The 27,110-nt window shown below is 34.3% G+C and overlaps 1 protein-coding gene across 1 annotated transcript in view; it reads right to left on the reverse strand.

Annotated features, from left to right (window-relative positions):
• Nucleotides 1-27,110, reverse strand: part of RTKN2 (rhotekin 2) — a 77,362-nt gene that overhangs the window by 31,207 nt on the left and 19,045 nt on the right. The window contains exons 3-6 of the mRNA XM_060126310.1: nucleotides 23,552-23,610; nucleotides 13,629-13,682; nucleotides 12,259-12,376; nucleotides 9,713-9,907 (exon numbers count right to left, since the gene is read on the reverse strand). Of these exons, the coding sequence (XP_059982293.1) occupies nucleotides 9,713-9,907; nucleotides 12,259-12,376; nucleotides 13,629-13,682; nucleotides 23,552-23,610 (426 nt within the window). The remainder of the gene's footprint in view (nucleotides 1-9,712; nucleotides 9,908-12,258; nucleotides 12,377-13,628; nucleotides 13,683-23,551; nucleotides 23,611-27,110) is intronic.

Here is a 27,110-nt window from a genome sequence, read left to right on the forward strand (position 1 = left end):
AAAATTTATGTTTCTTTCTCTAAAACTCAACAAAAAAATTTTAACAAAACAATGCACGAGTAGAATTTTAAGTTACATTCTGAATACGATTGGTATAATTCAGACTCCTGTGTAGATTACTGGGAAAGTCCACTAAGTATCAACAAATCTCCACTGTTTCTAGAGCTAAGAGGCACTAGCCTCATTCTCAGTGTGGGCCATTCTCTGCTATTTTCACTTATCCTGAACACATTTCTGTAGTGCCTTCCATAATTAGCTCTTATTTTTCCCTACTGTTACATAAAAAGTGCCCCCCCAAAGTGGAGGAAGTATTTTAAAAAACTGTGGAGAAAGAATAGGAGCAATTGAGAACAGCAATTAGAATGAAGAGTAAATATTACTACACACAAAACTGCCTATTAACAATCATATGAGTTGTTTGGTGATCAGGGCACAATGTGTTAAACATGATCTCAACATGATAATCTGTCAACTGATAACACAGGTTTTATGCAACTACATTACAATTGTTCCTACTTACAATAATGGTAAATAGACTCCCTATCAACATTTTAGTGCAAAACATGTTATTTTCAGGAACAGATTACTGACAGTAAGTGGATAAGTGATGCTGCGTGTATCTGACAAACAACAAGACGGCCGTGTGGCTGGAGTACAGTGAGGGAGAGTGAGACAAGATGTCTAAAGGTAAGAAGGGGCAGACACTCTGCACTGCAGTAGGGCATGCCCTGTAGAGCATGATAAGGACCCTGGATTATATTCTGAGTGAGATGGGAAGCAAGTGGTAGATTTGGAGCAGAGGCATATGCTATGATATGACTTGTATTTTTAAATGATCTCTCTGGCTGCCATGTTGAGAACAGACCACAGAGGCCAAGATTGAAAATGTTAGTGCCAACTAGAAAGTTACTGCACCTCACCAGTCCAGAGCTGGTGCAGGCCTGGAACAGGGTGGTAGTTGATGGGGTAGTGAGAAGTGCTAAGATTCCTGATATAGTCTTAAAGTTGACCCAATGTGGTCATGGGATGTAAAAGAAAGGACAGAGTCAAGGACAACTCCAAGGTTTTTGGCCTGAGCAACCAGAAAAAGCGAATTGTCATTAACTGCAAGGAGGCTGACTGAGAGAATGGATATGGGAAGTAAGAATTTAGTTTTGAACAGATTAAGTTTGAGAATGGGTTGTAGGGTAGGCAGGTGAATATATGAATCTGCAGTTAGGAGAGGAAAAACTATTCAAGAAATTAAATTTGGGAGTTAACAGTATATAGATGAAATTCAATGAAAGTTAGTTAAATAAAATGTGCGAACTGAATATTGGGACACAAGTACTCCATCATTTCAGATTAAGTTGAAGAGCAATGAACAAAGGAGACAGGCAAGGGACTGTCACTGAGGCAGAAGAGACACCCCGAAAGTGGTATCCTGGAAGCCAAGTTCAAAAAGTGTTTCAGGACAGTGATCAGTTGTGTTGAAAAATGCTGAAAGGTCCAGGAGAAGGAATAATGATAAATGACCATGGTATTTGGCAACATGTAGATCACTGCTGACCTTGACAAGAGCAGTTTCTGAACGATGGATGAAACTTGACTGAAATGGTTCAAGAGAGAATGGGAGGACAAAAAGTGGAGATAGAGAATATAAAAAACTTTTCTGTAAAGGATAGCTGTTAAATGCGGCAGAGGAAATGTGAGGTATTTCAGCATATTTGTATGTTTTTGGAAATGATGCAGGAAAAGAAACACTGAAGAGGTAGTAGAAGTGGGGGACATGTGCAGGAGCCTACTTCTGTGTACTTGAGAAGATGGGATCTAGTGTACAGGTAGGTGGCCTCAGATGGAGCAAAGGCAGTTACAAGGAAGGAAAGCAGCAAATAAATATACAGATGCAGGTAGGCTGATAGATTTGGTTGATGGAGGATGTGCAAGTTCTCTTCTGATTACTTCAGCAGCATCAATGATATAGGAAATGAAGTCATCAGCTTTGAATAAGGAGTGGAGAGGAGTGGGTATTGGAGGTTTCATAAGAGAGAGTGACACAATGTGAAATACTCTGACGAGACGTAACGTGGAGGGCTACGGACACTCAGTAGGACTGCACATACTGGAACTCACTTAAGGTTAGTGATCCCTCTAAAGTGAGACCAGTCAGTATGACTGTTTTCTCCAGGTTCCTCATCTATTCCTCATGAGTGCAGGTGCAGAAGAGCTAAAGGCAGGATTTAACCAAGGTTGAATTTTTTCCAAGGTAAGTATGACAAAAGGAGAGAAATGCTAGGAAAGAACAAAATGGTAAATCATAGAACTTGAGCTAAGTTGGAGTCAGAGTACTGAAAGGAGAAAGCTGGAAACGTGGGAGGTGGTAGATAGTGTGGGACACTACTACAGAGACCAGATAAGACCTAGGGTACAATTGTGGGGTGGATGGCTAAAATAGGCATGAGAACAAGATCACTGGAGGCAAAGAGGTCATCAAACTTAGAGGTCAAAGTATTAGATGGACAGTCTATATGGATTTTAAATCCAACAAGAAAAATACCTGAAATAGTGAGAGGCAGAGACTGGGAGAGAAAGAGAATGAAGATACTTTGCGTTTTATTTTTAGGAGTGATGTAATTTATTCTCGCTGACCACTAAAAACATTAGAGTGTGCGTCACTTCAGGAATAGCATCATTTCCATACACAGTGCAGTACGAAATACTGCTTTTAGTGTGCACAGGAAGTAGCTAATATAGCTTTTAATAAAGCTCATTTGCACTGAGTGCGCTGGAGAGGTGACAACCTGTGTGACAAAGAGGCTAAAATTATGTGATGACCCAAGTATATGTTTAATTTTTTTCTCAGGCCTTAAAAAGTAATTGTAACTAAGACACCTTTCCCTCAACTACTTTAAGGTAAACATGTAATACATTTGCCTCTATTTCCAATGAATTACACATCTTAAAATAACAATACAAAAAACATTATTGATAACCTCCCCTAAGAATAAGCTATGAGAGAGACAGTTGATAGTGGTCATTAAAATGATCATGTGAAGACTCTGTAATAACTCAAGAAGAAAATGTGTGTGTGTATATACATGCATGTATATGAATGTGTAGTATAATTATGAATATACCCAAGGCTAGGAATTTTAAAACCTGGAGGAAAAATATCAGTTCAAAATTATAAAAAGTATTTGATTTAGGGTGAACTATGAATACATTTTTTTCTCTTCTAGATTCTATTTCTCAAGTTTATATTACTTTTGTAATGAAATAATAAATGCCGTAGGATTTGTGAAGTGGTAGTAGGATGAAAACCTCCCCCAAAAATCAGAGACATGCAAAGCTTTGTAATACTACATCTACCTATGTGCAGTTTAAGGCACTTTAACAGGCAATATCTTTAACAGTTCACAATAGCTACTTAAGGTAGGCAGGGCAGATATTTCGGTCCATATTTTCAAATGATGAAACTGAAGTTCAGAGAATGTAATTGACTTGCCTATAACTAGCAAGTGGTACACTGGAAACAGAATCCCACTCTACTTTACTTACTACCTTCATACTTCCTTAAGAATTTTGAGTGCAGGAAACATGACTTACGTTTAAATCCAAAGTACCATGTGACATAACTGCTGAATTATAATTTCTAAGATGATTAAATGAATGAATAAACAAAATTATACCCAATAGGTGAGTAATTCCTTAGTTATTTTTGAACACTGCATTATCTTTCACACTACCAAACCATTAACACCACTGTTCCTCAAAACATAAATAATCCACTTACTCTGCCCAAGGATATTTGTTTTGTAACTTCAATCTAATTTAAAATGTAGTATTGGGGCTTATTTTTTTTAATACACATTTTTGTCCAGTAAATAATCACTCTCAATTTTACTAGTTTTCACAATTCTTTAAAACTACAATTTATACAATGAAGAATAATGTACTAAATGGTTCTCAAGGAGCATAAAATAGTTAATTCAGCTATTAGAAACACTGGGAAAATCTAGCTACAGGAATTTCAGTAAGCTAAATTCCACAAATAAAATGAGTAAATGAATCACACCAGGGAGCATGCTAAAAATTACCAAAAATGTTCACTGTCTTCTTTCAGATCAAACAATACTTTATGATGATATTTCAAGTTACTTCATTTTTAAACCATGACTAATTACAATGCCAATGCTTCCAAAATCAACAATGATCTCAGTTTTAAAACATTCTTGTCAGGATAACGTTTTCTTACTAAAACATTACTCTCATTCTTTTTAGCCAACCCTAATATTGAGTTCCCAAAAGTTTAATCAGCTACATTTTTTTAAAAAAGCAAATAGGCCAATTGTTGTAACATTTGATGGAGCGGGGGTTCCAAAAATGTTATGAAAAAATAAATGACTACCTTAAACGGTAGTCTGAAAAAAATGCACTCTTTTGTTAGGAAGAACAGCTATATTTGGGCACATGCCATATAATTAGAGAAGATATAGTTTGCCCATTTTGGTTAAAAATTAAAAGCTATATTAGGAATCTTCTCATTGAACTAGATCACTATTAAAGAAATAAAAATTGGTCCTCTTATGCATTCTGATTACTAATGCTATTCTCAAACTCCTATCAGGGTGCTGAAGTGGTCACTTAAGGAAGTATCAGGTAAGAGTAGTTCTGGGCTATGAGTTTAACCTAGTATACTTGGCATTCACACCAGAAGCTCAAAAGAATGCTGGTATTAGAAGAATATAATTTGGTGAAATGTTATAAAAGGCTTTACCCTATCTTTTGATCAGCTTTAATGGTATAAATAAGCAAATGGCATGCAAGTTTCATGGGAAATGTTGATAAGGAAAATTGGTGTTTGGATTCACGAAATAAACCAAATAGAATGACAAATCTGAAGAGGAGAATGAACACTTCAAGACAAATATGTCAGTTCCTATTACAAAGAGCTTAATAGCAATAATGTTATTCTCAAATACACCTCTAGGCTTTGAAGAGGAGTATAGGTTAAACACAAGTTCCAACATCACTTAGAGTATCTTCTATGAAATGATAAACATTGGTTTTTCAATTTTAAAATATCTGTCTATATTTTATAATCCTATGAAGGTTTCTAAACTGAAGTGCTTCAGCATGAATTTGAAAAAAAATTTCAGAAAAAGCACTGGTCTCAGAACAGTAAAAATAGTAACAATAATAGTAACAGCTACATTTATTAAATGCTTACTACATACCAAGCTCATGAATTACCTTTTTGAGTCTCATAATAATCCAATGGCGTTAGATAGTATTACATTATTATTATTCCCATTTTACAGAGGGAAAAATAAAAACCCAGAGTAAATTAATCTGTCTTGGGTCACACAAATAATAAAAGACAGGATAGAAAAATCAAGTATTCCCTGCCAAACAATGAAATTTTAAACTGTTTGAGAAGCCCAGTCATTGTTTTTACATGCTTGAAAGGTATATGAAACCCTAAAATGTCTCTAAGGAGCCTTCTAAAAATAGATGATTATGTCTAAGCATCCTTATCTTTCATGAGAAAACTGAGGCCCAGGAAATAATGTAACTTGTTCAGGACACTACTGGTCCTGTTTTCTTTTTTTTTTAACATCTTTATTGGTGTATAATTGCTTTACAATGGTGTGTTAGTTTCTGCTTTATAACAAAGTGAATCAGCTATACATATACACATATCCCCATATCACCTCCCTCTTGTGTCTCCCTCCCACCCTCCCTATCCCACCCCTCTAGGTGGTCACAAAGCACCGAGCTGATCTCCCTGTGACATGCGGCTGCTTCCCACTAGCTATTTTACATTTGGTAGTGTATAAATGTCGATGCCACTCTCTCACTTCGTCCCAGCTTACCCTTCCCCCTCCCCGTGTCCTCAAGTCCATTCTCTACATCTGCATCTTTATTCCTGTTCTGCCCCTAGGTTCTTCAGAACCATTTTTTTTTTTTTTTAGATTCCATATATATGTGTTAGCATACGGTATTTGTTTTTCTCTTTCTGACTTACTTCACTCTGTATGACAGACTGTAGGTCCATCCACCTCACTACAAATAACTCAATTTCATTTCTTTTTATGGCTGAGCAATATTCCCTTGTATATATGTGCCACATCTTCTTCATCCATTCACCTGTCGATGGACACTTAGGTTGCTTCCATGTACTGGCTATTGTAAATAGGGCTGCAATGAACATTGTGGTACATGACTCTTTCTTAGGGTATATGCCCAATAGTGGGATTGCTGGGTCGTATGGTAGTTCTATTTTTAGTTTTTTAAGGAACCTCCATACTGTTCTCCATAGTGGCTGTTATCAATTTACATTCCCACCAACAGTGCAAGAGGGTTCCCTCTTCTCCACACCCTCTCCAGCATTTATTGTTTGCAGATATTTTGATGATCAGTGTGAAGTGATACCTCATTGTAGTTTTGACTTGTATTTCTCTAATGATTAGTGATGTTGAGCATCCTTTCATGTGTTTGTTGGCAGTCTGTATATCTTCTTTGGAGAAATGTCTATTTAGGTCTTCTGCCCATTTTTGGATTGGGTTGTTTTGTTTGTTTTTTGATATTGAGCTGCATGAGCTGCTTGTAAATTCTGGAGATTAATCCTTTGTCAGTTGCTTCATTTGCAAATATTTTCTCCCATTCTGAGGGTTATCTTTTCATCTTGTTTATGTTTTCCTTTGCTGTGCAAAAGCTTTGAAGTTTCATTAGGTCCCATTTGTTTATTGTTGTTTTTGTTTCCATTTCTCTAGGAGGTGGGTCAAAAAGGATCTTGCTGTGATTTATGTCATAGAGTGTTCTGCCTATGTTGGTCCTGTTTTTTTTTTTTTAAATAAAGAATTTTGCTGCTTAAAAACGTTTTAAAACTACTAACTTGGTGATTATCTCTTTCAGTTCTAAAATCTATGCTTCAAACTAGAAATACAATTGTTCATTCAATCATCAAAAAGACAGAGTTCCATTACCTTATAGTTGAATTAAAGCATTTTCCAGCAAATACTTGATTATCATCTTAATCTACAAAAGTTTTAAGACAGCCTTAATTCTAAAGGAAGAAAATGAAAGGGTATCCCTCCCTCCTTTTTAATGACATTTATATTAGCAAAGATTTACATCTTCTATGCCTTCTTTTTTTCAGTGGATGGGACCCATTCAACAATCATGAAATCAATTTAATGATTCATAAACGGAATTAAAAGAAACTGAAAATAACTAGAATAAAAAAAGTCAAGTGACTATACTATAAATAGCAAGGGCTAAGTATTGCTTCACGAAATCTGTCTGCTTATGTTACTGTGTATTCAGTAATAATGTAAAATGTATTTCTTACTGTGGATCTCAATCAAAATAAACTGAAAGCCACAATGCTAGGGTCCCAAGTCACTTTCACATGTAATATATCTGATATGAAAAGAGTTATTTAGTTACATTTTGATGATTGATATTTCCAGGATCTACACCTAAAATATTTTGCTTTTTGTAATTACAGTAAAATTACTTACATGCTGAAGAGCCAACCCTACCAAGACATGCAAAGAAATTCTAGGAATGCAGCCTGTACAACAGTTTTCCCAAGAAACATAAAAGATAAAAATACTTGTAAAGAAGCAAACACAATGTTTAAAGAAAGTATCTGAAAGAAACCAGGGCTTCTTGAAGAGATGGTGATTCCAACTGTGGGCAGAAAAACAGAAGATGAACATGGAACATGTTCCCTGGCCAGAGAGCAAAGAAGCTAATCAGAGATTAGGTTGTGTCAAAAGGATGCAGAGTCAGCTTAAAGGTTCCCCACTGATCAAAGATGGGACAAATTGGCTTCAAAGAGAATAACTGTAATTGACTGAAACACAAATATATAAAAATACAAGAGTTCAAATAAAACAAAACATTGATCACCTCCATGGTAGAACATCAACTTATTATTCTAAAATGAAGGAACCGAGTATTTTTTTCCTCCTTCTCCTCCACCAATTTTTTTGCATTTATATCCAGAGAGTTAACAAAAGAAAGTTCTTCTTTGAGAGAATTCTAGGTTTAAAAATAAATGCAGAACTTCCCTGGTGGTGCAGTGGTTAAGAATCCGCCTGCCAATGCAGGAGACATGGGTTAGAGCCCTGGTCCGGGAAGATCCCACATGCCATGGAGCAACTAAGCCCACGCACCACAACTACTGAGCCTGTGCTCTAGAGCCCACAAGCCACAACTACTGAAGCGCGTACGCGCACCTAGAACCCGTGCTCTGCAACAAGAGAAGCCACCACAATGAGAAGGCTGTGCACCGCAACGAAGAGTAGCCCCTGCTCTCTGCAACTAGAGAAAGCCTGCATGCAGCAACAAAGACCCAGCGCAGCCAAAAATAAATAAATAATTTTTTTAAAAAAGAGAGAAAAGAATCAAGATAAAATATAAATAAATAAAGGACAAATTTAGAAAGTCACCAAATTATAACCCCTAATGAAATAATGAATGACCTGCAATAGCTGCTAACACCATTAGATAAAAGATTGATAGGGAACTTTATAATGGATGGATCAAGTTGACAACACCTGAACCCACTGGTCAGGTTTAACATGAGGAAAAGTGAGACAAGACCTCCAAATGGGATACAGTAGAAAGTACATTGTCCTAAAAGAGAACCTGAAACTAATCAGTCCTCTAGATCTGACTACAAGTTGTAGGAAACACAGAGGATAGAAAAAGATGTTTAAAAAGACCACAAAGATGGAATCAGATAAATTCAAAATATGGGAAATCTATAAGATCTGGCTTCTTCAATAAATAATGGCAAGGAAAAAAGTAGCTGGGAAATTGTTAAAGATTAAAAGACTCACCTAAATGCAATGTTGTAGACCTTGTTTGCATCTTGACTTGCACAGATCAGAAGAGAACTTCCTCAGAATTGGGGCAATTTGAACACAGACTGGACATCAGATGATATTCAGAACTTATTTTTTATTTTGTTAGATGTGATAATGGTAATGTGGTTTTGTTATAAAGAAATAAAATATTTTTTAAAATCTTTAAGGCTAATGCATGACATATGCAGAAATCCAATTAGTAGACTGATATGTAGCAAACAACTTAACATGTAGATAGTCCCTTTTCAAGAAAAATAACTCATCTTTCTGCTAGATATTGGAATTCAAAATCACTGAAAGCATACTGTCACCCAACTTTCTACTTTCTTTTTTTTAATTTATTTATTTATTTATTTTTGGCTGCGTTGGGTCTTCGTTGCTGCATGCGGGCTTTCTCTAGTTGCGGCGAGCAGGGTCTACTCTTTGTTGCGGTGCGTGGGCTTCTCATTGCGGTGGCTTCTCTTGCTTCAGAGCACAGGTTCTAGGTGCGCGGGCTTCAGAAGTTTTGGCTTGTGGGCTCTAAAGTGCAGGCTTAGTAGTTATGGCACACGGGCTTAGTTGCTCCGCGGCATGTGGGATCTTCCCGGGACCAGAGCTCGAACCCGTGTCTCCTGCATTGGCAGGCAGATTCTTAACCACTGTGCCACCAGGGAAGCCCCAACTTTCTACTTTCAAAGGAAGGTATTAAGGATAACTCAGCTGGGTAAATGTCAGACAACCAAGTTATATTCCTGCCTCAGGATGTTTTTTCCCATTTAAAATGTAAAGATATTCTCCATATACAATACTTTAAAATGTCACAAATACATAATTATACTGTATCGCTGTAAATATTGTATTAGAAAACTTACTAAATAGCAGAACTGAAGGACAAGCACATTTCATGATCTTCTTGAAGCACTGAACTTATTTTCTTCCCTGTAGCTTTGCTTATAGATGTCTTCAGTTTCTTAGCTAATTTTTTTGGTGTGTTGGTTATAGAAGAGTCTTCTGTACAGCAACTATATACTTCCACCTTTATCTGAAAGTCTGGCCCTGCTTCATTACTAAAAACAAGGACAATCATAATGTTAGAAATTTAACTCAGTAGAAAATAAAATAACATCCTGTGATGTTTTCATAACATTTAAAAGCAGCATTTGGAACAGGTTTATGTTAATATATGTTAATGAGATAGAATATCCCAGTGTTTATTTAGTATCTAAATGACCTGAGAGAGTCACTACAACTTCGAGAGCTACCAGCTTCTAAAGTAGGGCAATCTTAACTCAATTTAACCAATATTTACAGGCAAATTATTTAAAGGAAAAGAATAAAATGCCCTGGTCATTTCGTTGCCAATGCCATTTCTCCTTTTCATTCCTATAATATAGCTGTTTTTAAGGTATTTACATTATATGTATGATTTCCTGAAATCACGATTCCTCCAAAGGAAAAAGATTTGAAAACAAAGAACACAAAGAAAATTAAAAGAAACAAAAGCTTTCTTCTGCTGAAACCTTTAGTTTTCACGCCTTTTTCATAAAGAGTCATACAGTCCACTCAACACCGCGCCCCTCCTCCCCGCTCCACCTTTGTACCTAATAACTCTGAAATAACATTTCACTATTTAGTTGTACAGGAGAAAACAAACAAAAAAATGAATATAAAGAGATATATTTCAAGGCATGAACTCCTTGAGGGGGAGTGATGTCTTGGTAATCTTTGTATTCTTAATCTAGCATAAAAGATATTCAGTATGTATTTATTAAACCAATATGCAGAAAATCTGCAATGCCAAGATTGGCTTTGCTCTTTCTCAGACACAGTGAACTATCTTTACTATAAACGATTGTGGTGATGTTAGTAACAGTAAAATATACTTCAAATCGCAAAGGAGGTCCATCAGCAGTAGATGTTGTCTGCAGAGGACAATCCATCAGCCTCAGAGATTTTAAAAACACAGCATAGACTTTTTAAGATTTAAATAGCCAAACTATAGTTTGAATAAATCCAAGGAATAACTTCCAAATATTTTTATAGTTTATTATTTGGCAACTCTGAAACATACAGTATTCCTGGTAATGACTAACAAATGTCAATATTTAGAGAAAAACCAGAGATTCATAAATATTGAATACTTATTAAAACAATCATAACAAAAAGCACATTTTAAAATAACATTTAGAACATCTGTGAGCAGTTATTTTTAGAACAATTTAAAATATTTACAGAATTAAAAAAAAATTATAAATCATGTGTTGTCTTCCCAAGTAACTTGCATTGTTCTTTCTGTGAAAAATATTATGATTTTTGTCTTTGTGGTAAAAACAAACAACAGCAAAGTGATGTGAAGAAAAGAGTCCATTAACAGGATGATTTTGGCAGGAAAAGATGCACTAGTAATAGTTGATAATGGAAATTAGTATATTTAGGTAAATAATAAATATTTATTTTTAAGTCTTAGTTATGTAAACATTTGGCAATATTTGGGGCATCCTAAGTAAATTTCTTTGGTTCAACAGAGCTTATAAGATGGCCTGCACTACTGCTGATAACTCAGAAAAATGTATTATATTTTTCTGTGCTGTACAATTCCTTATGGGACACTGAACCAAAGCCACAAAACATGGTTTGCAATCATTTTTTTAATGCTACATGAGTGGCAAAACTAGTACTTTCAATCTCAACTGTATATATAGCTCCATAGCTAAAGATGGGAAAAACATGTATATTGATTTTAATAGTTAAGTAGTTATTAATATTTGGATGCAAAGATACTGTCTTTGAAACCCTGTAGGAAATAAAAATCACATACTGATTTAGGCCAATAGAAAAAAAGGCCAGGAAAAACTTATGTTAGTTAAAAATGATTTCTATGGCTACCTGAGGAGTTCTTTCTGGTTCTATATTATGACCACAATAAAATGAGCCTGTAAAAGAGCAGGGGCAATAAAAACAGCCCTGAGGATCACCCAACTTTTTATTGTTTTGGAGTGAAAACATGGAAGTGCACCATAAGAAAAAGAATATCTCAAAATTTTACCAAAGTACTTTGCCTATGGTACATATTTCAGAACTATCTCATAAAGTTGTTATACTATTTTGGTATTTCTGTAACCAAATCTCCTATATGAGATGTAAGAACCTCTTTTATGCCCAAATTCACTCTACATAAAATAATGTTATAATGAGATTCCATTGTATTCATAGTGTTACTACTAATATTACATGATTTCCACTTTATTTTACACTGGAAAAATCTCAAATGCAGAGATGGGCTTATTTTGAATAATGCAATGTTCAAAATCAATTTAAAGATTTTAATGCTTCAAAAATAATCCAATAAATTTGCCTTCCTTTGAAAAAGGTAGAATTTTAGATTCTTTTCATTCAATGAAGATTAAAAAATACTTACAATATGGTCACATTTTCAAAACATATATCTGTGACTGTTTTATCCACAATCACCATGTTAGTATCAAAAACTTCAGCTCCCATTTTGAATAAACAAAAAATGGCATAGCGCTGTGATCCTAGAGAAGAAAAACAACATAATACAATGATTCATGTGATGAATCATGCCTATATTATGTTAAAATCTGCTTGAAAATGAAAATAATTAGCCTAAATATTTGCTAATAGATTCTTATTTTCATACATTGTACACTGTAATCCTTTAACTTTTTACATAGACTGTTTTGCCAATATATATTAATAGCTTGCCCAACTAAGGCACAACAATTAAAGTAAGGAGTATCAAAAAATAAAGTTAAAAATAGAGGCCTCTCAGCAGCCTAAAAGTACCCACCAAACTCACAAATTTTATTCCTAGAAAACTCTTTAAGCTTTAATTAATAGCAAATTTATTATTTTATGTACATACTATTACCCCTGTCATTTGGTTTCCAAGTATATTTTAAGAAAAATAAGTTTTCTATTATGAGAGGTTAGGAGCAAGCACATTAACAGCAAAACATTTTCCACCAAACTGAAAGGGAGGAAACCACAAAAACAATAAAAAGTAGACATGTGAACACAAAAACCATAGCTGCTGGGCCTTCTAATTTGATGATGTTTTTAAGAAGTATTAGGTGATTAAAGGACTGAAACCTCATTACTGAGAAAATGTACCTCTTCAGAAAAACTTAACTCTCTACTGCAATCAGAAAGATGTACTTAATACCTGCATGTATTCCTTTGTAAAGTAATTTATATTTCCTAATTGAATAACAAATGTACTAATCTGATTTTGGATTTTTCATATAAAACTAATTGTGCTCAATGTGATTCAGATTTTAAAGTATGAGGAACAAAGCTATCACAATAGACAAGAAAGATAAAGGATTATCATATCTTTTCTGCTTTGCCTCTAACAGCTAAAAATCATTTGAGGTTAATTTCCATGACCCACAATGCATGGATTTGTTAAGACTATATGAAGCCATAAAATGCTGAAGGGGAAAACAATCAGATCAAGCTAAAAATCTTTTCCTCTTACATCCTGTTAAATAATCTGAAGTAAGAAAACAAGGCAGAAAGATCTCCAAGATCTTGGTCAAATAATGTTGCCTTTACCATGACTCAAACATTTCCTTCCATTGCACAATTCCCTTCTCTATTACCTGTTACTCACCATCCTTGCACAGGTTCCTATCAACAAGATTCTGCTTATTCTGTCAAATGACATCCATTTATTTCACTGGAGAAGCAGTTTTTTCTCCTAATAATCTCAAATTTACTACATATTACAGAAGATATTTCAATTACAATTAAAATCATACATACGTTCTTTACTGCTGAAGTGATCAGAGTCTTTCCACATTAGTGGTATACGAATATCTATAGAGGAGGGGGAAAAGAAATGACAAGTAATAATTTTGGTAAATTTCATTTCTTAGAGTGAAATAAACCTCTGAATTCCACAATGGATTCTGACCATTAAAGCCAATATTTATTTATTATTTAAATATTCAAACACAATAATGTTTTCTCTTAAAAACAGCTTAGACTAGGAATATAAAATCTGTTATATTTATTTTACTAAAAAACCCCACCAACTACTACTCAAGAAATTAATTGATTAAGAAAGGTCTGTAATAAGCTTATGCCATAAAATTTTCTTTTCATGATTTATGTTTTTGAAATAGGTGAAATTTGGGTAACCTAGCGTTCAATTTCTATTTTGGGTAAGCGGTACCAGCAAATGTAGTTAAATATATTTCAAAATCATAGAATAGTAGAGGTAGAAATGACTTTAGAACTTTTGTCCACTATGCAAACTTTAAAGATGAAGAAAATTAAATTGTCTAAGATTGACTTGTCTAAGATCATTGGTTTCTGGGAGAGACCCAGCTCTTAACAAACAAATCCAAGATCTCTCCATTAAGAAGATTTAACTTGTCTACAAAAGAATTTGCAGATCTTTGTATATTCATGTTACAAACTGTAGCATTTTCCTTAAGAAAACTAAAAAGAGGAATGTATTACTTCTTTCAGGCCAAGAAAAGGGCGTACGTTCTAAAAGTGAGCTAAACATATTTCTCTCATTCACACGTTCTTCAAACTCCAAAGTGACTGTGTTAACAATCTTTATTCCGGAAATTAATCTAGAGCTTTGACACAGTCAAAATTTTGCCTTCCTAGTTTTCTCCATTCTTCCCTTTACTTTTAATACTAGGTTAACATTATGTAGTAACAATTTTCCTCTGACATTCTTATGCTATCTGCATAGTTTCAAAGTTAGAGAATTAAGGTATTACCAAATAGATTAAGATGTGTGATTACAGCATAACACAGCACAGTAGAAATCTCAATGATAAAGTGAAGTTAGTTTTAATTTTTAATTTTGTACTCAGTACAAAAACGATATCGAACCTTTCTGGGAAATTTCTGTTTAAGACATTTCCTTATTACACTTAGGAAGTTTATTTGCATATTTTTCATACCTATTAATTATGCCACTTTCAAATAATTATAAATCTTTCTGAACATAAGCTATTTGGCTACCTTTATGATGTGCTTCACTTTTAGATCCCATGATCTTTTGTCTACATTTTTATTTGTTTAGAATTCTAAGGTTCTTAGTGCCTATTTCCAAGTTCCTTTCTAGAACATCTTTGTATTACTCCATCCCTATTCTGCCCAACCAGGTAGAAAGCTTGGCTAAACACTTTACATACATTTCATCCAACAATAATTTTTAAAATATATTTACTAATTTATGGTTGTGTTTTCATTGTCATTTGTCTCAAAGTATTTTTTAATTCCCTCTTCGATTTCATCACTGACCCACTGGTTTTTTAGTACCATGTTGTTTAGTCTCCATGTAATTGTTTTTTCTTGTTTCTCTTCATGTGGTTTATTTTCAGTTTCATGCCGTTGTACATGGAAAAGATGCTTGAAAAACTTTCTATCCTCTTAAATTTGCTGAGGCTTGTTTTGTGTCCTAGTATGTGGGTCTATCCTAGAGAGTGTTCCATGTGCACTTGAAAAGAATGTATATTCTGGATTTTTTTGGATATAATGTCCTGAAAATATCAATTAAGTTTAAATGACTGTAAAAACACAACCATTCAAAATCTGTGGCATGCAGCAAAGGCAGTCCTGAGACGGAAGTTCATAGCAATACAGGCCTTCCTCAAAAAACAAGAAAAATCTCAAATAAATAACCTAACCTACCACCTGAAAGAATTAGAAAAAAAAAGAACAAACTAAACCTAAAGTCAGCAGAAGGAAGAAAACAATAAAGATCAAAGAGGAAATAAATAAAATAGAGATTTAAAAACTATAAAAAAAAAAACAATAAAAACAAGAGCTGTTTTTTTGAAAGGGTAAACAAAATGGACAAACCTCTAGTCAGGCTCACCAAGAAGAGAGAGGACCCAAATAAACAAAATAAGAAATGAAAGAGGAGAAGTAAGAATGGATATTTCAGAAATACAAAAAACCATAAGAGAACACTATGAACAATTATATGCCAACAAACTGAACAACCTAGAAGAAATGGACAAGTTTCTACAAACATAGAGCCCACCAAAATTGAATCAAGAATCAAGAAGAAACGGATAATTTGAACAGACCAATCACTAGAAGTGAAATAGAATCTCCAAAAAAAACCAAAACCAAAAACTCCAGGGGCTTCCCTCATGGTGCAGTGGTTGAGAATCCGCCTGCCAACGCAGGGGACATGGGTTCAAGCCCTGGTCCGGGAAGATCCAACATGCTGCAGAGCAACTAAGCCCATGCGCCACAACTACTGAACCTGTGCTCTAGAGCCCACAAGCCACAACTACTGAGCCCACGTGCCACAACTACTGAAGCCCACACACCTAGAGCCCGTGTTCTGTGACAAGAGAAGCCACCACAATGAGAAGCCCGCGCACCGCAATGAAGAATAGCTCCCGCTCGCCTCAACTAGAGAAAGCCCACGCCCAGCAACGAAGACCCAACACAGCCAAAAATTTAACAAAAAAATAATTAATTAAACAAACAAACAAAAAACAAAAACAAAAACTCCCTGCAAAACAAAGTCCAGGACTGGATGGCTTCACTGTGGAATTCTACCAAACACACAAAGAACTCAGACCAATCCTTCTCAAACTATACCAAAACACTGAAGAGGAGGGAATACTCCCAAAGTCATTCTATGAAGCCACCATCACCCTGATACCAAAATCAGACAAAAGCACTATCAAAACAGAAAATTATAGGCCAATATCTTTGATGAATACAGATGCAGAAATTCTCAACAAAATATTAGCAAACCAAATCCAACAACACATAAAAAGGACCATATGCCATGATCAAGTTGGATTTATCCCAGGGTCACAAGGATGGTTCAACGTATGAAAATCAATCAATGTGATACACCACATCAACAAGAGAAACGACAAAAACCACATGATTATCTCGATAGATGCAAAAACAGCACTTGATAAAATTCAACATCCATTCATGATAAAAACTCTTACCAAAGTGAGTATAGAGGAAACATATCTCAACATAATAAAAGCTATTTATGGCAAACCTACAGCTGACATAATACTCAATGGTGAGAAGTTGAAAGCCTTCTCACTAAATTCTGGAACAAGACAAGGATGCTCAATCTAACCACCTTTTTTTTTTTTTTGGTTGCACCTCATAGTTTGTGGAATCTTAGTTCCCCAACCAGGGACTGAACCTGGGCCCACGGCAGTGAAAGCACAAGGTCTTAACCACTGGACCACCAGGGAATTCCTTCACCACTTCTATTCAACATAGCATTGGAAGTCTAGCCACAGCAATCAGACAAGAAAAAAATAAATAAAATATATCCAAATTGGAAGGCAATAGGTTACACTGTCATTATATGCAGATGACATGATAGTACATAGAAAGAACCCTAAAGACTCCATACAAAAACTATTAGAACTGATAAACAAATTCAGCAAGGTAGCAGGATACAAGATTAACATACAGAAATCTGTTGCATTTATTTACGATAACAATGAAATACCAGAAAGGGAAAGTTAAAAAAAAAATCACTTTTAAAATCACATCAAAAAAATAAAATATTTAGGAATAAACCTGACCAAGGAGGTGACATATGCTGAGAACTATAAAAACACTGATGAGGAAAATTAAAGATGATTTAAAGAAATGGAAAGATATACCATGCTCTTGGATTGGAAGAATTAATATTGTTAAAATGGCCATACTACCCAAAGCAATCTACAGAATTAATGCAATCCCTGTCACATTAACCCCTGTCACTTTATACCAAACTTGAATAATCGTAAAATTTATACAGAACAATAAAAGACCCAGAATTGTCAAAGCAATCCTGAGGAAAAAGAACAAAGCTAGAGGCATAATTTTCCCAGACTTCAGACAATACCTCAAAGCTACAGTAATCAAAACAGCATGGACTGGCACAAAAACAGACATATGGATCAACAGAACAGAAAAGAGAGCCCAGAAATAAACCCACACACCAATAGTCAATTAATTTTCAACAAAGGAGGCAAGAATATACAATGGAAAAAAGACAATCTCTTTGGCAAGTGATGTTGGGAAAGCTGGACAGCTACATGTAAATCAATGAAGTTAGAACACTCCCTCAACACCATACACAAAAACTCAAAATGGCTTAAAGACTTAAATATAAAACAGGATACCATAAAACTCCTAGAAGAGACCATAAGCAAAACATTCTCTGACATAAATCATACCAATGTTTTCTTAGGTCAGTCTCCCAAGGCAATAGAAATAAAAGCAAAAACAAACAAATGGGACCTAATCAAACTTAAAAGCTTTTGCACAGCAAAGGAAATCATAAACGAAGCGAAAAGACAATCTACGGACTGGGAGAAAGTATTGATATTTGTAAATGATGCGATCCATGACATTTCCAAAACATATAAACATATATATATTTCCAAAACATATAACAACAACAAAACATATAAACAACTCATACAACTCAGTAACAAAAAAAACAAACAAGTCAATCAAAAAATGGGCAGAAATCCTAAATAGACATTTCTCCAAAGAAGACATACAGATGGCCAACAGGCACATAAAGATGCTCAACATCACTATTTTTTAGAGAAATGCAAATCAAAACTACAAAAATTACCTGACCAGTGAGGTACCATCTCATGCTGGTCAGGATGGCCATCATGAAAAAGTCTACAAGTAACAAATGCTGGAGTGGGTATGGAAAAAAGGGAACCCTCCTACACTGTTCGTGGGAATGTAAATTGGTGCAGCCACTATGGAGAACAGCATGGAAGTTCCTCAAAAAACTAAAAATAGAGTTGCCATGTGATCCAGCAATCCCAGCCCGGGCATATATCCGGACAAAACTATAATTTGAAAAAATACATGCACACCAATGTTCATAGCATCACTATTTACAACAGCCAAGACATGGAAGCAACTCAAATGTCCATTGAGAGATGAATGAATAAAAAAGATGTGGTACATAAATACAATGGAATACTACGCAGCCATAAAAAAGAATGAAATAATGCCATTTGCAGCAATATGAATGGACCTAGATATTATCATACTGTGAGGCAAGTCAAAAAGAGAAAGACAAACACCATATGGTATCATTTATATTTTGGATCTAAAATACAACACGAACTTATTTACAAAACAGAAATAGACTCACAGACACAGAGAACAAACTTACAGTTACCAAACGGGAAAGGGGGTGGGCGAGGGATAAATTAGGAGTTTGGGATTAGCAGATACAAACTACTATATATATATAAAATAAACAACAGGTCCTACTGTTTAGCACAGGGAACTATATTCATATCTTGTAATAACCTATAATAGAGAAGAATATGAAATAGAATATATATATATACACACACATATATGTATAATGGAATCACTTTGCTGTATGCCAGAAAGTAACACAACATTGTAAACTGACTGTACTTCAATTAAATATACATATATTTACTAATTTAATAGCCAATGACAGGATCTAATTGTTTACGTTTTCTTTTCTTTTTAAAAATATTTATTTATTTATTTATTTGGCTGCACCGGATCTTAGTTGTAGCACGCGGGATCTTCATTGCTGCATGTGGGATCTCTAGTTGTGGCATGTGGGATCTAGTTCCCTGACCAGGGATCAAAGGCAGGTATTGGGAACATGGAGTCTTAGCCACTGGACATTTGCATTTTCTTGACTAAGAAAAATGTTAATAAACTTACTGGCCAGTTCAGTGAATATGTTTGTATCCATGGCCCATTTTTCTTGTTCTTTTTAAAAATATATTTATGGTTTGTACTTTTAAAAATTAATTATTTAGGGACTTCCCTGGTGGCGCAGTGATTCAGAATCTGCCTGCCGAGGCAGGGGACACGGGTTCGAGCCCTGGTCTAGGAAGATCCCACATGCCGCAGAGCAACTAAGCCCAGGCGCCACAACTACTGAGCCTGCGCTCTAGAGCCTGCAAGCCACAACTACTGAGCCCGTGCTCTAGAGCCTGTGAGCCACAACTACTGAGCCTGTGTGCCACAACTACTGAAGCCCGTGAGCCTAGAGCCCGTGCTCCACAACAAGAGAAGCCATCACAATGAGAAGCCCACGCACGGCAACAACAAATAACCCCCCCTCGCCGCAACTAAAGAAAGCTCACGTGGCAATGAAGACCCAATGCAGCCCAAATAAACGAATGAATGAATCTTAAAAAATTATTTAATATTTGTAAGATTTTTGAGTATGTGAGGTAAACATATTCTTCTTATAAAAACAGTTCTAGCTCCATTTATATATTTAATAGGCCTTCTCTTCTTCACTGATTGAATGACGCCATCTTTATCATATATGCCGTTCTGAGTAAGTGTTCTTTCCTTGGCTATATGCTTTATAGATCTAATTGAATCGTTATCTATCCTGATACCAATACCATACCATCATAACCACTGAAACATTATAATATACTTTACCATCTGTCAGAAATATGTCCTTCCAAAAACATTTTATTCTCTCTTGCTAATTTCTTTAAGTAAATCTTAGAAATAATGTGTCAAAATTCCCCCTCCAATGTTTTATTAGAATTCTAGTATCCAAAGTAACTTGGGAACTGTTAACTTTACAATATGCTATTTACATAGAGTAGCATAATACAGTTACCCTCATATTTTTATTAAGGTTATTCATGTGGTATTTAATGTTTTTGTTTTTTGCTGCTTTTACTGTAACTCGTTCTTGCTGGTGTTGAGAGCAGCTACAACTTTTTATGTATATATCTTGAATCTAGCCACTTTTACTGAATTCTTTATTAATTCAAACAATGTTTCAGTAAATTTCCTTATATTTTCTAGGTCCGCAATCTATTATCTTCAAATAGTACTCAATTTATCTATTTATTTTCAGTAGTTTCATCTTTCATTCTTACTATTTTAGCTAAAATTTCTAAAACTCTGTTGTAATATTAATATAATAGACATTGCTATTTTGTTCTTGATTTTAATGGGCTCACCTTTATTGTTTTATAATTATGACTTGGCTGATGTCCTGTCAAAGGGCCTGCTTCTTGCTTGACCAGAATTGCTGACTCACTGCAGTTCACAACTGTTCTTTTTCACAGCTATTCTTTTTCTAGTAGGGTGGTATTAACTATTTACACTATCTTGGAAGGAACATGGACCCTTACTTACATGGTTGCTGTACAACCATGGCCTATTGGTCAGTCTTGCTCTTTCCCATGCCTAGCTATGTCAGATCCTCAAGAGGAGAAGGTGGACATTTCTTATCTATTTCCCAGGTGGTCACGTACTGTTCAGATGGCAAAAGATGTGTAACTCATTAGCTACATTTTAAAATTCACTCTCGAAGAGTAGAAATTCCTTCCAGCTTCTTGCAAATGGTTGACTCAGTTTTAATTTACAGTACTCTTACCTTTGTCTTTTTTTTAATGTCTTAATTGACACTTTAATGGTAAAGTGAAAGAGCCATAATAGGATCGCTAACTTGATGCTATCAGGTCCTAGAAGTCTATCGTTTTCAAAAGTGAAAACCGAGGTACTTTGTGAACTGATTTGGCTTTAGTCATCGAATTAGTAGTTAGTGAATAGGCTGAGACAATTACCATATGCAATTATTTGGTGTTGAGCAGAAACAATCGGGATAAACCTCAATTATTCTTTTTACTTTTATAAAGATCTGGCCAGTGAGTGGTGAAGCTAGAAATAGAAATCCCAGGTATCTCCTGGAAATCAATGTAATCTCAGAAACATTATGAAACTTTGTTGCAAATATTCATTTTGATCAAAACAAAAGTCACATTTTCATTCCCATGTCAAAAGAAAATGGATTTATAAAGGTGAATTAGTTTTTAATGTTCTTTGTTTTTATCTTTCACAAATATACAGACAAGATATAATTAAGCCTAAGCAAAGATGTAAACAAATTGCACATGTATCCCATTTTCTGAGACTTTTGGCTCCTTAATTTAATTTAAAATTATCTTTTAAAAAGAAGAAACACATGCAGAAATAAGTTTAATTTCTATACTCGAGTATTCATGGTCAAGAAAATAGTTTTTTCTCTAAATGTTTTTATTTAAACACTCTTCTAAATGGAGAGTTAATGCTAATTTCATGATTGCTGCAGTCAATAAACTATTATGAAATGACAGTAGAGGCTAACTTTATCATGGCATTCAGTCTTCAACAGCAATTTAACACCTCTCATTTGTGTACTGAGTGGCACTACACCAGAAGCAAGGAATGGAGGATTATGTTTAAGTATTTTTAGAAAACCCCCTTTAAAGATCTATAATATTTTGTTTTTTCACATTAAAATGTATTGAACATAGTGAACAACTAATATGTAAAAGTGCTATGCTTGGCATCAAAAGGATAAATAAGATATAAAACATGTTTTATTCCATTCATAATTGGAAAGATGAAAACATAAATATAAATAACTATAAAACAAGCAATGGATTTTTATATATAGCTCAGATATTTTTCTGAAGAATTTTTGCTGAGGGTAATTCCTCTGATTTAGGACAATTATTTCATATGTAAAATTCAGGTATATCCTTCCTGTAGGAGAATTTTTAACATGAAGACATTTTTAAAAACAGTTCCTTGGGAAAAAAAAAAAAACACAACCAAACAGTTCCTTGGGTAAGAGGGCCTGAAATACAGCAGCAGCCTCCCTGAGGCTTTTAGCCAATGAAACAAACTAGTTATTATTTAAGGACCGCTGGAGGTCTGTTGTTTCCAAAACGTACCAATGAGATAATATTTATAAAAGGTACATTATCTAACTAGTATACACATGAGTCAGCCATGTATTTATTCACTTCAATCTGTGGCATCTCCAAGCCATTGTCTTTAGCTTCCTTAACACTTTGGAGAAACTGAGACAACACAGCATAAGTGCCATCTAGTGGTAAAGTGTCTCCTAACTGCATTAAGAATTACAGAAGGGAAAAACATTTCTAGCAGGGAACAGGGAAGGCTTTATAGATGAGCAAATAGATCCTGAAGATAATATAGTTATTTCAAGAGCTAACTGGGTATTAGGAACATGGGGTGTGTTGACAGAACAGGGAGAGAAATGTCTCGCTAAAGCAGACAGCTTATGTATAGGAGTAGTGGAAGATATGACTAGAAAAATATTTGGGAATAGAAAACTCTAGGGGGAAGTCTAGTCTCTATCCTATGGGCAATGGAGTGTAGTCATCCATCCAATCAATATTCACTGAGTGATAACTACGTACAAGCACTGTGTCAGCTCCTGGGTATATAGTGATGAACAAAGCAAACAAGGTTCCAACCCTCATGGAAATTCTGGAGTAGACAAACATTAAACACAGTATTGAAACTTCTGAGCAAAAACGGAATGGGGAGTCAAAAGAATTGAGTTTGCAGCCCAGCTCAACCAAAGTCATTTAACCTCTGAGTCTATAGAAAAAGGAAACTACCCTACCTATTACACAGTGTTGCAGTGAAGAGAAAACTTCATAATATATGTAATATACATGAAACAGTTTTCTCAATTGTAAAATTCTATACAAATGTAGAGCATAATGATGAAAACAGTGTTTTAGAACAAATATTCTGATAGAGGTATGCAAAATAAAATGAAAAAAGAAAATGGACATAGGGAATTAAAAAGCCCCACTAACTCTAGGAAGTTACTTTATAGAATTTATTCAGCAATAGAAAAATGATCCAATATAGCATACCTGATATGGCAATCTTTCCCTTACATGCTGTTCGTGCTTTACTTTCAAAATTCACATCACTGTCAAAAGAAAAAAAACCCTAATGAAAAAAAGGATCTTCTCTAATAAGCAATTGTTTTAACGAACTTTCACAAATGCCTAAATATTAAAAATAAACACATCCTTGAATAATAATGACTTCCAGTTAACATAAACTATTTGACTCAAACTTTATGATGTTTAGTCAACAGTAGCTGGCTTTAAAAGAAATATATAGAGCCATTATCTTTGATTTTTTTCATACAAGCTTTACATTCCCTGACGATTATATAATGGCTTACTCTACAATGAAAGGCTTTTGTGACTTCTTACATTTAAAAACAAGATGTGCAATATTTGTACAGGTCCTAGGAAGTATAATACCTTGCATCACCATTTCATAAATTATATTTCTAGCTTACCAGATTATAGTTGCCTGAAAAAGTTAATGAACTTCCCAACCATGAACATGCTGCCCAAGAGTATCTTATCCTTAAAAAATCTAACAAATATTTAAAAAATTACTCTCTGCTACATATTCATGTGTGGTAATATCATATTTCATTTCCTTGAAGTTCTAAAAAGCTAAGCATACACTGAAACAATAAATGAACTAAGTTGGCAAAGGAAGGGAGTAGCCCTCTAGAGAGAATAAAATGTGGAGAGGAAAATATTATCATGACAATAGAAAAGGTCTCAAAGGAAATTCTTGGGATATAAGACACTTCCAGTTCTGACTGTAGACTATACTATTATCATAAAAAATTTTTTCAGGGACTTCCCTGGTGGTGCAGTGGTTAACACTCCATGCTCCCAATGCAGGGGGCCTGGGTTCGATCCCTGGTATGGGAACTGGATCCCACGTGCATGCCACAACTAAGAGTTTGCATGCCACAACTAAGGAGCCCACGTACCACAACTAAGAAGCTGGTGAGCCGCAACAAAGGAGCCCATGAGCTGCAACTAAGGAGCCCATGAGCTGCAACTGGAGCCCACGAGCTGCAACTAAGACCCGACACAACCAAATAAATAAATACTTAAATATTAAAAAAAATTTTTTTTCAAAATAGTTATCTTCTATTAGACCAAATCAATCCCACCTCTGAATAGTTATCCAATATCCTATTTCCTAATAACCTGCATTTAGAGATTAGCATTCCATTTCTAGAGCAATGTATCCAGGAGTATTCTTCTTTGCACTCTTTTTTGGCCTCTATTTGATTTGGTTAGCCAATTAACTGCCAGTTAATTTAACTAGGTACTTCAAATACGTGGTAAGATAGAAACTTTTCATTTGAATACTGTTCTGATTCTAAAAGGGCTTTTGGAGAAAGATTGGGTGGGAGTTTGAAGTGTATCTAACTAAGTTTCAGGAGAGTGACACACCTTAACACATTTCAGTAGCCTTGTTAAAAAGATTGCATATATATTCATTATCATGCATCCAAATTTGAAAACAAAATACATCATCCCACCTTTTTTTACTCTCTTAGTGGATTAAGCACATAAGTATTACAGGTGAAATATATTCCAAAGGAGCAAAAAGAATTTACTGATGTATTGAAGTCGATAAGCTTATATGGGACATTTATATGGTATTTACAGAATCAAGCACTAGGTGTAACTAAAGTAATGTTGTAGACTTAAAGCCATAAATTTTCAGGATCCTATCTAATTACCTTATGGTCACACTGGTATTTAAGTTAAAAGGAAATTCACTCAGTGAAAAATAAAAGTACTCATTATTTCAAAATAATGTTTTGTTGAATCATAAATTTTAAAAAGAGTCAAGTTCGGTATTTTATACTCAAGTTCAGTTTGTCACGTTGGAGAATTTTAGCTGGCTTATTAATTCATCAGAGTGAAAAATTCAATTGAATAGTCTACTATGTTATGGTGAAAATAATATACTGAAAGGCCCACTAGAAACCAAACACAAATCTCAATTTCCTCAAATTGGTACAAGAAATACAATATAAATACAGTTGGTTGGCATTTGTAATACTTCTAAAAACACGTTCTATATGAGCAATGCATAATATAAATTCTTAAAATATTTATTTCAGTGAAAAAATACAAGGAAGCTCTAATTCAGTGAGTAACTTGAGTATTATGGAATAGGTCATAAATTATGTTAAAATTGAAATCCATTAGGCATTATTAAATTGGATTAAACTTGAGGCTTTGGCAGACAAGTGAAATTCTAAAATACTAGAATCACCAAAAGCAAACTTGCTGAACATTTACCAAAAAAATTTTTCCCCTCCAAACTATTCAACCACCTGGCAGAGTATAGCTTTCTCCCCTATAAGTATAAAATTACTTGCATAGGCATTTTCAGGACCTGTCAACAAACTTATTATATACAAATATTATCAAATTATAATATAAATCCAATTAACCATATAATCTTACAGAATGATTCTTTCTTTAAAAAATTGAGAAATGAACTAAAGTAATCCAGACTCATGTTTCAGAAGCTTGAATTATTTTCATTTCAAATAACTCAACTGCTATTTAGGGTGCTAAAATGTGATGTTTTTCTAATTAATCCAAATTGACAATAAATTGTTAAACATTATCTGTTTAATAATGTGCTACTGTAGCTAATAGTTTGCTACAGTTAAATCAATAGTTGTTTTAAAATCTGCAATGTTAATGTCAATTCTAAATGCTACAGTTAGAGAGCCAGTCTGAGGAAAAAGCAAATAACCACAAAATCATTCAGACAAAAGCACAGCTAAATAATAGTGTACCTTATTCTTTTTTTTTGTACCTTATTCTTATGAACCCAGTTTAGAGCATTATTTTGGTAAGACTTGTAATTTAAAAGATAGAGATAAAAATATATAAGACAAAGTTTTAACTTTGTTTTATTAACTTATATTTCTGCCTGTAGGTAAATAAAATGACCAACAGAGGGTGCCAATCAGCCACTTTGTTGCTCAAAAATCTGTATTAAAATTGGCCAAGTAAATACATATTATCCTATTTTATGTTGTTCCGTATGGGAATTTAAAATAGCATTTCTTTTCCAGAATTAACAAGATACAATGAGAAATAACATAATGATGAAAGAATTTTATATTAACAAAGCATTTAGAAGAATTCTAAATACTATTCTATTATTTCAAAGCAGGTTATAAAATTCTTCACCTCTTGTGCAAATAAGTGAAAACTAAAACACACAGAAATGCTTAATGTGGACTTTTAAACCATCCTAAAACTATGTGGTATAAAATTAATACCTTCATAACTATGTTAAGCTGGGAAGATGAGTTTTCTACTTCAAACCTTGAGACAACAACCTCTTTTCAACAGATACCAAACAATATAAAGTTTAAAAAAATAAAATAATTAATGTCTTAACTATACCATGTTTTATTGTAGAAATACCAGGAGTACATAATTTTCACTGGCAACCCACATTTTTATTTTTGTTTATATTGTAGTATATAAGCAATTAAACTAGGCAATTGGAGTATGAGAAGCTAGTTTTTGTGGCATTATTAAAATCAGAATTATGGTGAATGATACCTAA

Source organism: Lagenorhynchus albirostris, chromosome 16 (genome assembly GCF_949774975.1).
Source record: "Lagenorhynchus albirostris chromosome 16, mLagAlb1.1, whole genome shotgun sequence".
Taxonomy (NCBI): Eukaryota; Metazoa; Chordata; class Mammalia; order Artiodactyla; family Delphinidae; genus Lagenorhynchus; species Lagenorhynchus albirostris.